Genomic DNA, 15,062 nt, shown 5'->3' with positions numbered 1-15,062 from the left:
AAACGCCAGTTTTTAAACCGTAACGTTCTGGTCGACATCCCCTTACAAAAATATGGATCAAAGATTTCACCACCTAATATGTCTTCTAAGTCTTTATAATATTTGTTATTATTTACCGTCAATTGCAAAGCAACCTAAAGTATTTTGGATATCACTGCCACTAACATGTTTTTTATTTTGTTCGATTGTTAAGGAACTTGTTAATATATTATAAATTAGGTGTTTTTTATCTGAATTGTAAATGTTGTGACAAAACAAAGGAAAACATTTTTATTCAAACAATTTGAAGAGATGTTTGTTTTAACGTTTCTGAAGATTTTGTAAAATGTTTTCCTATATAGGGTTATATTCTAACATATGTTTTAAGCTCATACATATTTTATATTTGCATATGGGACAACACCATCGATATACTCTACTCAAAATTCTTCAAGGTTTCGTCATCATCGTAAAAGAACTGCAAAATTTTGAAGAGACACGATGCACAAGATAGTTTGCTGGTGGATACTTAATCGCCAGTTCCACTAAGACAAGTGATTTGAAATGAAAACGACAAGTGTCGCTGCTTTTGGTGAAAAAGCCAACCTAGCAGGGTTCAGTAAACTTGTATCCAATTTGAAAATGGTTATGCCAGCCGGATAAAAACATTTTCCTATGGTTTTAGGCAATGCAACAACAAGTATCAGTGCTCGGTTGCACAGTCGGTGTAGCGGGCCATAAATGAGAACTCAATTAGAACGTTTACATTTCTGTAAGAAACGAGTTGCTGCTGCCGCCGCTGCCACTGCTGCCTGCCGTAGTTGCTGTGGTACATTATTTTTTGGCCTAAATAGTAGGCCTTGAGGAATCGGAATCGCTTGAGTTGTTTTTGTTTTACCGAGCGCCACGGCAGCGCAGCCAGCAGCGACGCGCGCAGCGACAGAGCGTCGGCGGAGCGGGAGATACCGATTCCGAATCGGAATCCGCTCAGAGTGGATTCGTCTTTTGGCCCATTCGGATGTGGCCTCGCATGTGGCGCGCGCGTTGTCCACTGACAGTTTTATTATTATTATTGTTGTTATTATTATTATTATTATTTGGGGCCCAAAGCTAACTCTTGCCCTTTCGAGCTGCGCGTTGTTTCGATTTCGGTTTGATTTCGACTCCATATCCATTCGGCATCTCGGCGTTCGCGTTGTTTCGAGTGCATCCAAATCCACATCCACATCCGACTCCACATCCACATCCACATCCATTGCGATTGTTGTGTTGTGTTCCAGTTGCCGTTTTTGTGGGAGGTTAGTTGGTTGAATAATACGCGACTCCGCAGTGTACGCAAATTGCAAATTGCAAAAGCAATGCCCCCGCTCCATGGAAGTCCATTGAGAAACATAGATCCAAGAACTGCAATAGTGCCCTAGTGTGTGTGTGTGCCAGTGAGCGGGAGAGCGCACCAGTGCCTGTTTGTGTGCGTGTGTCTATATGAGTGTGTGTTTAGAATGCACCTTGTGGTATTTTGAAATCTAAAATTGCCAAACACCCAGCGCGTTTCTTTTTTTCGAGAGCATTGCAAAAGACTCCAGCTGTGCTAATGCTAAGTTAAAACGAAAAAACTATCAAACCGAAGAATCGAAGAACTGAACAACTGACAAGCTAAAAAACGAAAAAAAAAACTGAAAATCAGAAGCCAAGGCTGCCGCTCTTTCATTTTAGCGGGTATGTAATTACGAAACTCCTGCGAGCGCCTGGCTATTTCGGATATCTGTCGGATTGCGACAGATTTTCGTGGATTTTCCGCCATGGATTAATGGGCGCCAAGGGTACAGTCAGCTTTCCCACACGAACACGCACACACTAACGCGTTTATTGGCCAACATACAGTAAAAATTCCATAGGTGGCCACACCAGCTGTTCCTTTTACAACTAGAGTTTTACTAGAGTTGCATAAAGGTATAAGTAATCAACTGTTTATGATCACAGTCAGATTCATTCATTTTCTTTTGCCTACTTTATTTTAACAGGAAAGATAGTTTTTTATTAGCCATTTTTGGGATAGGCCAATTCACAAGTGTTAAAAAAATCTGCTATTAAACCGACCACCACATCTAAAATCCTATTTACTTGGAGTTCCAAGAATCCAACTTCGCGGAGTTGCACCGTATTTACCTACGTCACGCCCACCTGATTTCAGTGCAATCGCGTTGGCCCAGTTTACGGGCATGCTCCAAGACAAAATACACTCCTACAAGGTCGATTGCCTATGTGTGCTGCTGTTTCTGTTGCCGTTTCTGCCTTTGCGGCTGTGGCTGGCGTTTTTCTATACCAGTTTCTAAACCTGCCGCAGCTAGTTTCAATTTCTACTGGGATTATCTGCTCCGGCTTCGGTGGCTGCGACGCCTCCGTCGCTGCTGCAGGTGGTGATGGCGATGGCGATGGCTGCAGCTCTCTGGGAGCTCATTACTTGGCCCGTCCTCGTCGCCCCCTCCACCTTCCTCGTCCACCTCGTCTGTGTGATTGTGACACAGAAACCAACTAAGAAGTATGTGGAAATCTCTTGGCTGCATCGAAATCAAATCAGAAACCCAAGTTGGTCTCGCCAGTCGGCGGCTCCGTGTTGAGTTTCCATTTCAGAACATATGTGCGTTTTCGCAACAGTTTTTAGATAGAAGATTGCTCGGACCTTTTAAAACGACAGTCATACCTGTTCAGGTACGATTTGGTTAAAAGTTAACTAAAGCGTATACCAAGAAAGAGCTCTTTTCCCTTAAATGTAACCAGCAGACAACATTAGGATTGTATTATATTTAGTGTCTGAAATGTAATGGAACATTTTATCTCAAAATGAACTGACTGTAAGATATATGAAGACCGAATAAGTTTATTCAAAAGGGCTTAAAAAGAAGATTCACTTCCTAACTTCTTTGCTTAAAGAATTGGGATTCAAGAAAATCTTGGTGATATCATATGTTTTCGCAATTTTACCTATTGAATTGATATGATTAGGCCTCTATGAAATGTTGTACAATGGTCACAGTTTTACTATCTCTAAAACCAGCTTTTACCATGTTTTCCATTTAGAAAATACGTCTTAGAAGGGCTTTACTGTAGTCGCTTGGCGTCAATTTCGTTCCCGCTCCCTTATCGATTCCGAATTTGTCTCTTGCAGTGGGATGCTAGAATTGTGCTCTGCATCTCTGGTTCATTCCCCAAAAGCAGTACACGCACACAGTGACGTTCACCCGTCACCCCTTTCCTCTCGCCCACCACCCACAACCCATCGCCCACCTCCCGCACATCCACAGAGCAGTGTGCTCAATTAGGATTTACGGCTGTGTGTGTGTGAGTGTGCGAGTGCATCTCCCCCTACAGCAACTGCAAACTGCAAACTGCAGACTGCACGAACTGTGGTGCAATAAACGACGAACGGCGTGCGGGACGGAACTGAACGCATATTGCGTTGGCGGCGATAGCTTGGATGTAGTTGCTGCTGCTGCTGCTGGTGCTGCTCCCTCAACTCCCCTACTCCACCACAACTCTGCTCTGCTCCCCCCTTGATGATGACAGCCGAGGTCGTAGGCAAAGACGACGGCATACGCTCGAGTAACTGGCCCACCACTACAAGCAGCCAAACCTGTTGACCTAATTTCAAATTCTGCTGCGTCTTGTTGTTGCTGCTGCGGCTGATCTGTGTCTCTGTGCCATCGGTTGGATGAGTGTTTGTGTGTGAGTGTGTTTGAGTGAGTGGCGGCTCTCTGGGTGACGGTGTAGTGGTGTGCCGGAGAGCCAAACGATTGCAAATCTTCGGCAGTGGTGTTTGGCGCTAAGGGGGATCCACATCCACTCTTCATGGGAGAATAACCCAACAAAAAATAAAAGGCCTTCAAACTCAAGCATTCCCCTAAACGAAGATCTTCAAGCACTAGTTGGCTGGTATACATTCGGGAACATATTTGGTAACTTCGGGTGTACCAATGATTAGTCGTGCGAGATGAAACATAAAATGCTTACTAAATTTGTTAATAATGAATTTAGATGCTACGGAATAGTGTTACGTTACAAAAATCTTCATTTAAGTCTTCATTTAATGAGCAGACAATAAAAGTGCATTGCAAGTTTATAACTTTTTAGTTCTAGTTCTTACTTCAAAATAAGAATAAGTATTAAATACGAGATTGATGCAATGACAGAATGGCATTCAGCTTTATTTACATATCTTTATAATATTCCATGCGCTCTTATTTTTAGTAAACTAAAACTTAAATAGGAATTTTTGTCAGTGCAGAAATAATTGAGGCTAATATCTATCTGATCCTTATCCCTTCGAACTCTGACTCACCTGAAGTGGTTACCCCCTCGGACGCCAGCCCTGGCATTTTCGTTCCAAACAAAACGAAGACAGACACAAATATACGTATACGTATATTGCATATTGGGATTCGGATTCGGATACCGATGCAGTTGGTGTGGAACTTCCACAACCATTTCCACCAGCTATTGCAGTTTGGATTCAGTTATGTTCGGTTTGTGTCGGTATTTGGGAATTTTGGAATCGGGAATTATTGGCAGACTTCGAAATGCTGGGATGCACTGGCTACGCATCATAGTGTGGGTTTCGAGTGGGTGTATCCCACCTTATTTATATTTTGTATTTGTTTTTGCGTCCCAGTAACCACAAGAAATTACGGTCGCTGCCACAAGCTGCTGCCTCTGCCGGCGTCGCTGCCTGCTCCACTTGTCGCAGTGACGAAACGTTCGTGCCTGTGTGTGTGTGTTTGCCAGTGTTTGTGTGCAGAGAAAATCAAGTGAATCAAAATGAGCGTATAATTAGGTCAACACAACAAAAATTATACGCTAGCCACTTAGCAAAGAGAGCAGAGCGGCAGACTCTCTCTCTGGGAATCGGAAGTGGGGCAGAGCATGGTTGCTGGTTCCATCAATTAGAAATTAATTCACGCGCCTAATGCTACAAAATTGCAATTGCAGCGAGAGCAAAAAACGTGCACCTGCAACAACGGGAACAGCAGCAGCGGCAACAACAACAACCACAGCTAGAGAGAGCGGGTGTGAGAAAAGCATAAACAAAAACGGGACATGCGCTGCCTGCTGCACTTGCCGAACGGGAGAGAGTGGGAGAAAGAGCGTGGGAGAGCGGTTGTACACAGAGAGCAAAATGGGGAAAAAAATGTTAAATAGCTGTTCGCATATTAAAATGTGTGGGATATTGAATTCATTGATATAGCAAACAATCAATTTAAATTTAAATTTTTCAATGAAAATAAATTTTTAAATTCCATAAAATTTTAAATTTCATTTCAATTTTAATACTCCATTGACCTTTATTTTTAAAGACTCTCCGGTTTTTCTCAGTGTGCAGGAGAGCGCTTAAACACAGAGAGCTCCAACGTTCGAATCGGCTCCCACTGAACTATTTTTTACCCCACGTTTTTTCTCGCCCGTTTCTTGATTTTCTTGCGTTGTTGTTGCTGCTGCTGCCCGTTGCTTGTTGGCCGTGGCAAGTGTTTCGCAATGAGTGCAGGCCAGGCCAAAACCAAAGCCGAAATGAAATCATCGCCGTGGCGTGCTCTCTGGCATTGATAGAGGGGGGAAATTCCTGTTCCACTTTCTATTATGGGAGTCGCGTTGTTGTTGTTGGTGGTGTTGGCGTTGTTGCTGCAGCAGCAGTAGCAGCAAAAGCGGCGACAAAAGTAGCAAAACAGCACGTAGCATAAAAGTGTGTCACCATGGAAAGTGGTTTTCTCTCTCCCGCTTCTCTTTTTTCGCTCTGTTCTTGTTCTCATTTCGACGCACATGTTACCCGCTTGTAGTTGTTGTTTTGTTTTCTTTTTTTTGGCAATGCTTCATTGATTTGGCAAGAAGGGGAACAAAAACAAAAACAACTCCATCGACCGACTGACTCATTTTGTTGCGTGACGAAAGACGATCTCCCCGCCATCCCACGCTGGAAAACCGGTAAAAAAAAAACAACGCTGCTAAGGTCAAATCTGAAATATGGTCTATTTTGCATGAAGATCCAGCCTTCGAAAGTCAGTTGCCTTCAAAAAGATGCGCCACCTTCGTTTTTAACTCCACTTCCACTTTGGATCCCCGTCCACATCCAATTCCGATTTCAATTCCGACTCCCATTCCGCTGCGGATTCACCACTGGTCAATGCAATGCTAATAAACTAGCTTTTGATTTAAATTTGAATGGGAATCGTGCGCGGTGGCCTAAGGCTATGCAAAAGATTCATTTGGCCTACAAGCGAACGCACAGTGGCTTCAAGCCGACGAACTCGAATTTAAAGGCCAGTCTTTTAAAACATTTTTCTTTAAATGATTTCACTTTCTACGTTCTTAACAATTCAATAAGTTACTTAAATGAAGTTTGTTAGAAATTTAGAAATTTAATCGAATTACAGGGAATGTTCTTTAGAATCCATTTTTAATTCTACATACTAAGTGTGATTTTAGCATGTAGATTATGGAACTAATAAAATTAATACAACAACAAAATTACTAAAACGCAATGTTAGTGTTACTCATTCGCCCTGTGAGCTATGTATGTTGCTTTATGTTGAATTTGGTTAATAAGTTTCCTAAAATTCAATAATTACAATACATCATCGGCATTTTGCCTGTTTCGATTCATTTCTGATGATAAACAAAAACGTAAGTGATATTGTTTGAAAGATATGTAAATACAATGCATTTTAGGGACCTTTTTTATTCACATGTCTAACAATAATACATATCGGCTTAAACAGAATTTCTTTGCGACTTTTCTTTTCTGTATACACAGAAATCACTTCTTTGAACACTAATTTAACTATTAAATTCGGCATCCTAGGACGAAATCATAACTCGGTTGGAATTCCCACACCCGTTTTTGGACTCCCCTGAAAATAAGCCGCACACGTGGGCACCCCTTTATGGCCGCCCGGCGGACAGTGTGCGACATCATTAAGGGCTCTCGGGGCGCTCCAATTATGTCGCTCACTGTGTGTGTGCTCCCATTCGCATTTCTCCGACCATTTCTCATTTCCAGAGCGCTTTATGTTTTCTTTTGCTCTCGGCTTTTGGGGCTTTAAATTGGGAACAGCTCGGCGGGCAAGTGAAAATGCGGGACACCCGAAGACCCGAAACCCCAAGTTGGGTCGTACATACATACATACATATGTTAGCCAGCGCTTGGCCAGAGATTATGGTGATGATGATGATGATGGTGGTGGCGATAATGATAATAATGATAAAGCCTGACCCAGTTGCACTCTAAAACTTGACCCTATGACTCCATTGGGTTGGCAACTATGGCATTTATAATGCCAAAGCCAACAGCGCCTCATAATTACTGAAAATGCAAACCGAGTTTTTGTGCGTTTTTCTTGGGCTCGCAACGCTAATGCTTGCGAGCTTACAACACTTGAGTGGCCTGGCCCGAAAAGAAGTTTGGTACCTCCGAAAACCCGTTCGGCGGAGCATCGAAAAGTGAATTTGTAATTATGTAGATGCCCCCAAATAGGCCTATGACACACATCTCATTTTTCAGAGTGCTGACCTGGCCAGAAATGCACAGCCACTCACACAACCACTCTGTGGCACAGGGAAGCTGGTCGGGGCTGAGGTCGGCCCCATGGCTCTTGGCTTTGTGATCTGGCTAATGCTAATGCACAACCATTCAAGGTTGAATTAAATTAGCTGCGAGAAGAGCTGGGCCAGCTCTGTCCAATGATTATGGATGATGATTTATACGCTGCCCGATATACACCGACACCCCGCACATCTGCACATCCGCACCTGCTCGTATGTGTCTAACCTGCACTATGTATGGGTATCAACATTTGACCTATTGCCCAATTCCGGGCGAGACGACGGGTGACATGCGTCACTAAGCCAAAGTTGCACAATGGGACGAAACTCGAAACTTTAAATATAATCGTTATTTATGGAAGCACCTTCAAAGCTCAATTAAAATACATAGATGCTTTCTAGTTCGTTTATGAGTTTGCTTTCTTAGGGAAAATGAAGGCTGAAGAAGGGTCAACATATATGATTCAAATATAAATTTGTGTAAGAAACAAGCATAAATGCTTTATAACAACTTGAGGATGATATTATCTTGTTTTGTTAAAACTATAATTAGGTTATTGTAGGATTGGAGTTGTTTGCTTGAAACAAGAACGTCTTCAAAAGAATTCCAAAATGTTGTGCCAAATGCCATTTGGTTGCCATTGTGTTTGCCGCACAGCTATGAATGATTCGCTCGCCGTTTGTTGGTGTGGTCCCCATCTCTGGTTCGGGCAGCGTTTCTGTGAGTGTTTGGGTGTCCAAGTGATTGCCCACCTGCAAGACCAGTAATTGGCCCCAATAACTTTGGTATTTTCGTAGCACGAAGTCAACGTCAACGCCGGCAACGACTACAACGACAAGGCCGCCCAAAAATGTGGTTGTCGTTGTTGCTGCTTTGGTTCTTGGCGAATTCTCCACAGGTTCCACCTGCCCCCTACCCCACACCAGTTACCCCTCCCACTGCCCCTCATCCCCATCCCACAAAGCTGCGACGCTGACACCAATTTGGCTTATTAGAGTCGAAGTCGAAGTCTGAGTTTGGGCTTTGGTCTATGGGCTGGAAGCACTTGAAATGCCAAAAACTGACTGTAAAATACAGCAACAACCGAAATAGCAACCACAGCTTGTCATCGATTTTCGGGCGTGGTCTGGACTAATCTCATTCGCACTGAGCCGACATATGTGTGCTAACATATATAAATGTGCCCAATGATATTAGCCATTAAAATAATTTAAAATCAATTTTAACATACATAGATTTTGGGTCAAGTTAGTGTATAATTTTAATATTTAATACAAAGTATTATATATTTCGAGCAAAGAGCTTAAAGACAATGCCCACTTTGTACTTCCAGATGGCCGAAACGATCAGTACAGCAGCCAGCGGGATGGAGTTGGCCCTAAAGGACCCCAGTCCGACGGTGGGTGGCGGCATCATTGTGGACATGACGCCCACCACGGCTGCCCTGCTGCATCATAACGCTATGGCGCTGCGCAGCCTCAAGGAAGCCGCCTCATCCGCCTCCGAGTCTGAGCTACAGGAACCGCGATCGCCGACACCCACGCCAACGAATCTCAGCACCGGCCCCCACTCGCCACCCATGACTTTCCGCTGCGAGCGTTGCGACAGTTTCGAAACCAGCTCGCGTGCATCCCTGCTGCTCCATGTGGTCCAGTGCCTGGCGGGTCAGGCGGCGGCGGCGGCAGCAGCGGCGGCGGCATCTGCGCGTCTGAAGAGCGAGGATCTGCAGGAGCCGGAGAACATGAGCCTGGGTCACATGGAGGGCGGCAAAGGCGATGGCCAGACAGGCAATGGTTCTAGCTCCTCGGCCAGCTCCTCGCCGGCCGGGAATAGCGGCGGAGGAGGCGGTGGCAACAGCAGCTCTCGCAAGGTCTTCGAGTGCGATGTGTGCAACATGAAGTTCTCCAACGGCGCGAACATGCGCCGCCATAAGATGCGACACACTGGCGTTAAGCCCTACGAGTGCCGGGTGTGCCAGAAGAGGTTCTTCCGCAAGGATCACCTGGCGGAGCATTTCACGACGCACACCAAGACGCTGCCCTATCACTGTCCAATCTGCAATCGTGGCTTCCAGCGCCAAATAGCGATGCGCGCCCACTTCCAGAACGAACATGTGGGCCAGCATGATCTGGTGAAGACGTGTCCGCTTTGCAGCTACCGAGCGGGGTCCATGAAGTCGCTGAGGATTCATTTCTTCAACCGTCACGGCATCGATCTGGATAACCCGGGACCAGGGGGCACCTCTTCGCTGCTCCTGGCCCTGGAATCACAGGCTTCGGCGGCGGCAGCGGCGGCGGCTGCTAGTTACGTGCCACCTGGACTCAGTCCGGTGCCCGTGCAATCTCAGTCCCAGCAGCAGCAGCAGCAGCAACAGGTGGCTCCTCCGGCCAGCGATAGCGGGGAGTCCATGCGATCCCTGGAGAATGCAACGCCTCCCATGCACTTTCTCACGCCCCACGTGGAGATCTCGACGCTGGGAGAGAGCGGCAACACGGAGTTGTTTAATGTAAGTCAATCGCTGTATACCAGTCCATCCCTTTTTTGAGCCCCCTCTCTTACAAATGATAAACTAGCTGATTTGCGTTTGGCGTGAATCTGCATTACAGGGCAACAACAATAATAACAACAATAACAACAACAACTGCGCTACCAACAACAATATAAATGGAGGGAACCACAACAACAGCAACTCCATTAGCAATGGAAATGCCGAGTCCAATAACGATAAGGTGAAAGATCGAGCCCTCATCATGCAATCGCCGGTGGAGTTGCCCATGGATTGCAACACAAAGGCCACGCCCATCACATCCAGTACCACAGCCAGCAGTCTGAGTGGAGGCCTGAAGAGCCACCACCAGCATCCGCATCACCACCACCACCATCACCACCACGAGAACCACATAACGCCGTCGATCAGTCTTATACCGATTAAACAGGTGAGTTGCCGAGTGCCGCAATCGGTAGATAAAACAAATCAACGCTCGCCATTTTACTGGGCGAATGTGCTCCTATTTATTGGCATTATCAAATGGGGCTATACACTAGAATACTAGAATTATGAAAGCTATTTAATAGGTATATGGATATCTCCAATGCATAGCTCACTTCAGAGTACACAAAACAAACTAAAAAGAGCAATTCAGATCAAACTTTTTGTTAACTTAATTTTGTAAATATTCATTTTCAAGAGATGGAAGATCTGTTCGTAGTGGATCGAATCCATAATTCATCTGCATGCGAAGGCGGAACAATTTTTAAAAACCTGTTGTGCATCATAAAAGACTGCATACCTAATTTGGCTGAACTGGCTCTAATACACTGCCGAGATCCAGGGCTTTTATAATAATGGTTGATTCAGAGCTTGATCTTGACCTGTAAAATGAATTTCTGTGTACACTTTTATGATTCGAAATGCCATGAATACGTATTGAGTTTTGTATTGTATTGTATTTTGTTATTATATATTAATATTTTAACCAATTAGCCTACTGATTTATATATTTATATGTATTATATTTTATTCCTGGTACTTGTAGAGTAAAAGGGTATACTAGATTCTTTGAAAAGTATGTGACAGGCAGCAGGAAGCGTTTCCGACCATATAAAGTATACTTATTCTTGATCATGATCAATAGCGGCGTCGATCTGGCCATATCTGTCTGTCCGTCCGTCTGTCTGTCCGTATGAAGATCAAGATATCAGGAATTATAAAAGCTAAGATTAAGCTGAGATTATTTACATGCAGCGCAAGTTAGTTGCCCATGTTTCCATGGCCACAATTTTCGTAGGGTAGATTAATGTATAGGATTTTGTTCTATGAACGGAATGTATGTAAATGAGATAACAACATAAACATATTTATCTTGTACTTTTATATTTCTTGTTTTTTAACACCAAGTTTTTCTCTTATTGATCAAAAGGAGCCCATGTCGGAGGATATGGACAAGAAGGACCTGATGAACGGCAGTGATCCCAACAGCGACACAGAACAGGCTTCCAACAATAACAACACCAGCAGCAACCACAACAGAATCACCTCACTGATCAAGGTGTGTTAATATGAAATATATATATAAATATTTTAAGCCACAATACTAATCCATCGGATTTTGGACTAGGTCTCGCCACTGAAATCGCTCCTGCGCGAGGATCTCAAGCGTCGCATCTGCGCAAAGGCCAACAACCGGATCACCCGGAATTCCACGCCGCTGGAGAGTAACAACAACAACTCCGTGCTGTCCAACAGCCTGAGCAACGGATCCGGCCGGGGATCACCCGGTGTGAATGGCGGCAGCGGAGGAGGTGGAGGCGGAGGAGCACCAACGTCGGCAACACCCAGTGCCACCAATGGCGCCAGCTCGACGCCCATCTGCAACGGGACCATCACGTCGACCGGCCAGGATGGAGACCTGCTGATCAACCGCAAGCTGATCCTAACCTGCCACTTCTGCGGCATCGAGTTCCCGGACGAGACGCTGTACTTCCTGCACAAGGGCTGCCACTGCGAGAGCAATCCGTGGCGGTGCAACATCTGCGGCGAGCAGCTGAACAACGTCTACGAGTTCAACTCGCACCTGCTCAGCAAGAGCCACCAATAGCAGCCACAGTTGGCCGGCAAGTAGGCGGATTGAGGAGCTTGCCGGCTTGGGATCTGGATGGTCCCAGGAATCGGAATCGGAGTCGGAGTCGTACTCGATTCAGAATATTTACTTAGCTCAATTTTGAGAGATTTTCCACAACCAGGCACACAGTTAAGCTCAGAGCAAATTATACACTTACCATCTAGTTCTACGTTTACACTTACGTCTATGTTACATATATAGTTAGTTAGAGATAACTCATCATATTTTTATGATCTGCATGCAGAGAGTATGAAAATCCAATGAGAGCTACGTAGTTACCTAACCCCTTGAAAAGTCGGAGTCGAAGTTGAAATCGAACAGTCGAGATGGCAGAATCAAAAACGGAGTGCGATGGATATACACACATATATACCTTCCCGGAAACCAACCCTGTTATGTAGTCTTATTATGCATTAGGTTTTGTAGTTTAGTCCTTAAGTACTTGGCAATAATTTCCAGCCGGTTCAACTGGCCAGCAAACACTTGCGTCAACGCAGGTCCGCTTTAGTCGGTTTAGTGCATTATATAGCTAAGCTCGCCTCAAAGGTGGCAGTTTATGGTTTTAAGCATCCACAACTCACACTTCACACACATGGATACATCCGATATAGATACATATACATACATATATATATGCCTATAAAATTGCAGCGAAGGGCTTTAAATTTGTTATGTTTTCAGAGTTTAATACGACAGCAGCAAGTTTGATTAGGCGGATATAAACGAGAAGCTATATCTACATATATTTACATATAAACAACAGGATATATACGTACATAGCCAGGTTATATACCCCACTCTCACATAGCATACATACAGCTACAGACATACATACTACACACAGAAACAGATGCAAATACAGATCCAGATACATATGCAGATATAGATTCGGATTCAGATTTAGATTCAAATTCAGATTCAGATAATGATTCTTTTAGCTTAGCAGAGGGTTATCGAATTATGAATTCAATTATTATACTCGTACCTTTTACATAGCTCCTAGTTTGAGTAACTAATCTAACACAATAACAACAGCGATCGGGGGTTACTTCGATTGTGGAAAACATTTCGAATATTCGCACAGTGCTGCTCGTAAGTTTGCATACAACTGGAGCGTAGGAACATTTTTTAAACAAGCAAGACAAAAACATGCAAAAAATACAATTGTGATACGAAATTGTTGTAAATAATTGGTAAATCGAAATATGAGTAACACGAACTTTATCGTTTAGACAAAACTATGCCTTAGATGCCTATGATAGCATTACATACATATACTGATATACTGATATCTACATCTACGATACGAGCGATCACTGTACAAACAACCAACTGGACATGGAACTGTTGATTAGTATAGATAACTTTAGTGTAAATCAAAATTTGGAAAGTAATCCCTAGACCACTCCCCTCCCACATCCCTCCATCCCCCCTTCCATTTCAAACCTCCCCGTCCCACCCCCTGCTGACGTTACGGGTTGTATGCAGCCAGCATGGCGCCACTGTGCGCTAAATTTTACTTCAGATTAACATCCGTCCATGATGTTCACGAGTTCTAGCGAAAGTAACACACTTATCCATAAAGCCTATGTATGTAAAGAGAAGGACTCGAAGCCAATCACATTGCTTATTGCTTAGTTCCCTTCTACTCTGTTATTTGATCTGTACTTTTAGTTAGCGTTAATTCTTAGTCGAAGTTTTTTGTTAATCATTTTGTTGTTTATCCGTTAGCACATAGAAGACACCTGCAGCACTTGCACCTTATGTACATTACGTTCTTCCCGACCCTTCTTATAGCAATACATTGTAATAACCCCTTATTTTGCTCTACTCTAGCCAATTCACTCGTGTATAAATGGTTTGTTGTGTTCAGTTAATATTTACTACTTACTACTTGGTAACTCACCACATAGGGCGTAATTTTGTTTTTGTTTTTAACTTTGTTAATGAACTATTGTCGCGCTGTTACACGAATCAATCCATTTTCAAATCAAAAGGCGTATAACGTTGAATGTAACAATTGAGCAATTTTTAGCGATTTTTCGTGTTAAATTTTAATAGAATTAAACGATAACAGAATGGAAAAATTAAAAACACCAAATGGATTAAGAACAGAAACAAAATATTTACTTAATTAGTGATTATAATTCTAGCTACAAACAAAAAGGCATGTTAATTTTTTAGAAATAAAAATGGTTTAAAACAAACAATACAAATGTCTCTTTTTTGCCGCCGTGTATAACTGTTGACTGCTTGCGGAAAATTAAAGCAGATCGCGTATGTTAAAATGCCTCTGTTAGTCCACTGCTTGACGATGTTAACTTCACTGCTTGTTAATCGTCTGCTCAATGCGGAAACATTAAGTAAGGGGAGTTTTGTTTCGCATTTATTTCAACAGTAACATTTCAAATAAAATTTAAGAAACTTGGGAAGATACAATTTTTATTTAATTTTTTACTTTACCTTTTTTAAATTACCAATTTATAAATAACAATGAAAGCTTGTATTATTGAAAAAAATGCTTATCTCGCCCATACAATTAAGTACATGTCCTAACTATTCTATTAAATATTTTAGTACCGGTTCGATAATGACTTTACTTTACGTCTAAAAACCGATGTAAGTTATTTTCATTCAATCACTTCACACGCCTTTTGTTACGACGCAGCTCCAGTGTTCTGTACGTCACAGGATTGGTTGACTGGCAATTCACCAATCGAAGCTCCTTAACAGCACAGTGGTTGAAAATGTACCATAATAGCAGAGAAATTCTGACGCCGGCGCAGTGAGTGTTGTATGTACATATCATGTCAGATACATTTATCTGGCTGACAGGGGTTGGTTACGAAATGCGAATGAGAGACCTTTTTTAA

The 15,062-nt window shown here is 43.2% G+C and overlaps 1 protein-coding gene across 5 annotated transcripts; it reads left to right on the top strand.

The window, feature by feature from the left end:
* The first annotated feature begins 967 nt into the window (after positions 1 to 967).
* Positions 968 to 14,396, top strand: LOC6528523 (putative uncharacterized protein DDB_G0277255). 5 transcript variants are annotated; one of them, XM_039371481.1, is made up of 6 exons: positions 5,805 to 5,949; positions 6,009 to 6,284; positions 8,901 to 10,073; positions 10,141 to 10,503; positions 11,488 to 11,616; positions 11,686 to 14,396. In XM_039371481.1, the coding sequence occupies exons 2-6, from the start codon at positions 6,216 to 6,218 to the stop codon at positions 12,163 to 12,165; spliced, it is 2,214 nt and encodes a 737-aa protein (XP_039227415.1). In that variant the 5' UTR covers positions 5,805 to 5,949; positions 6,009 to 6,215; the 3' UTR covers positions 12,166 to 14,396. The 5 variants fall into 5 exon arrangements, with proteins under 5 accessions (XP_015054330.1, XP_039227415.1, XP_039227417.1 ...); XM_015198844.2 differs by lacking the exons at positions 5,805 to 5,949; positions 6,009 to 6,284 and adding an exon at positions 968 to 1,277; XM_039371483.1 differs by lacking the exon at positions 6,009 to 6,284.
* The last annotated feature ends 666 nt before the right edge of the window (positions 14,397 to 15,062 follow it).

Source organism: Drosophila yakuba, chromosome 2L (assembly GCF_016746365.2).
Source record: "Drosophila yakuba strain Tai18E2 chromosome 2L, Prin_Dyak_Tai18E2_2.1, whole genome shotgun sequence".
NCBI lineage: Eukaryota > Metazoa > Arthropoda > Insecta > Diptera > Drosophilidae > Drosophila > Drosophila yakuba.
Note: the sequence above shows the minus strand (reverse complement) of the source record. Positions and strands in the feature narration are given on the sequence as shown.

Bases quoted from the DNA above. Each gene is read 5' to 3' on its own strand.
- LOC6528523 (XM_039371479.2), top strand. From the start codon at position 6,003: ATGAAGATCCAGCCTTCGAAAGTCAGTTGCCTTCAAAAAGATGCGCCA. The intron at 6,285-8,900 runs GCCAGTCTTTTA...TTGTACTTCCAG, and splicing joins CGACGAACTCGAATTTAAAG to ATGGCCGAAACGATCAGTAC. The intron at 10,504-11,487 runs GTGAGTTGCCGA...ATTGATCAAAAG, and splicing joins GTCTTATACCGATTAAACAG to GAGCCCATGTCGGAGGATAT.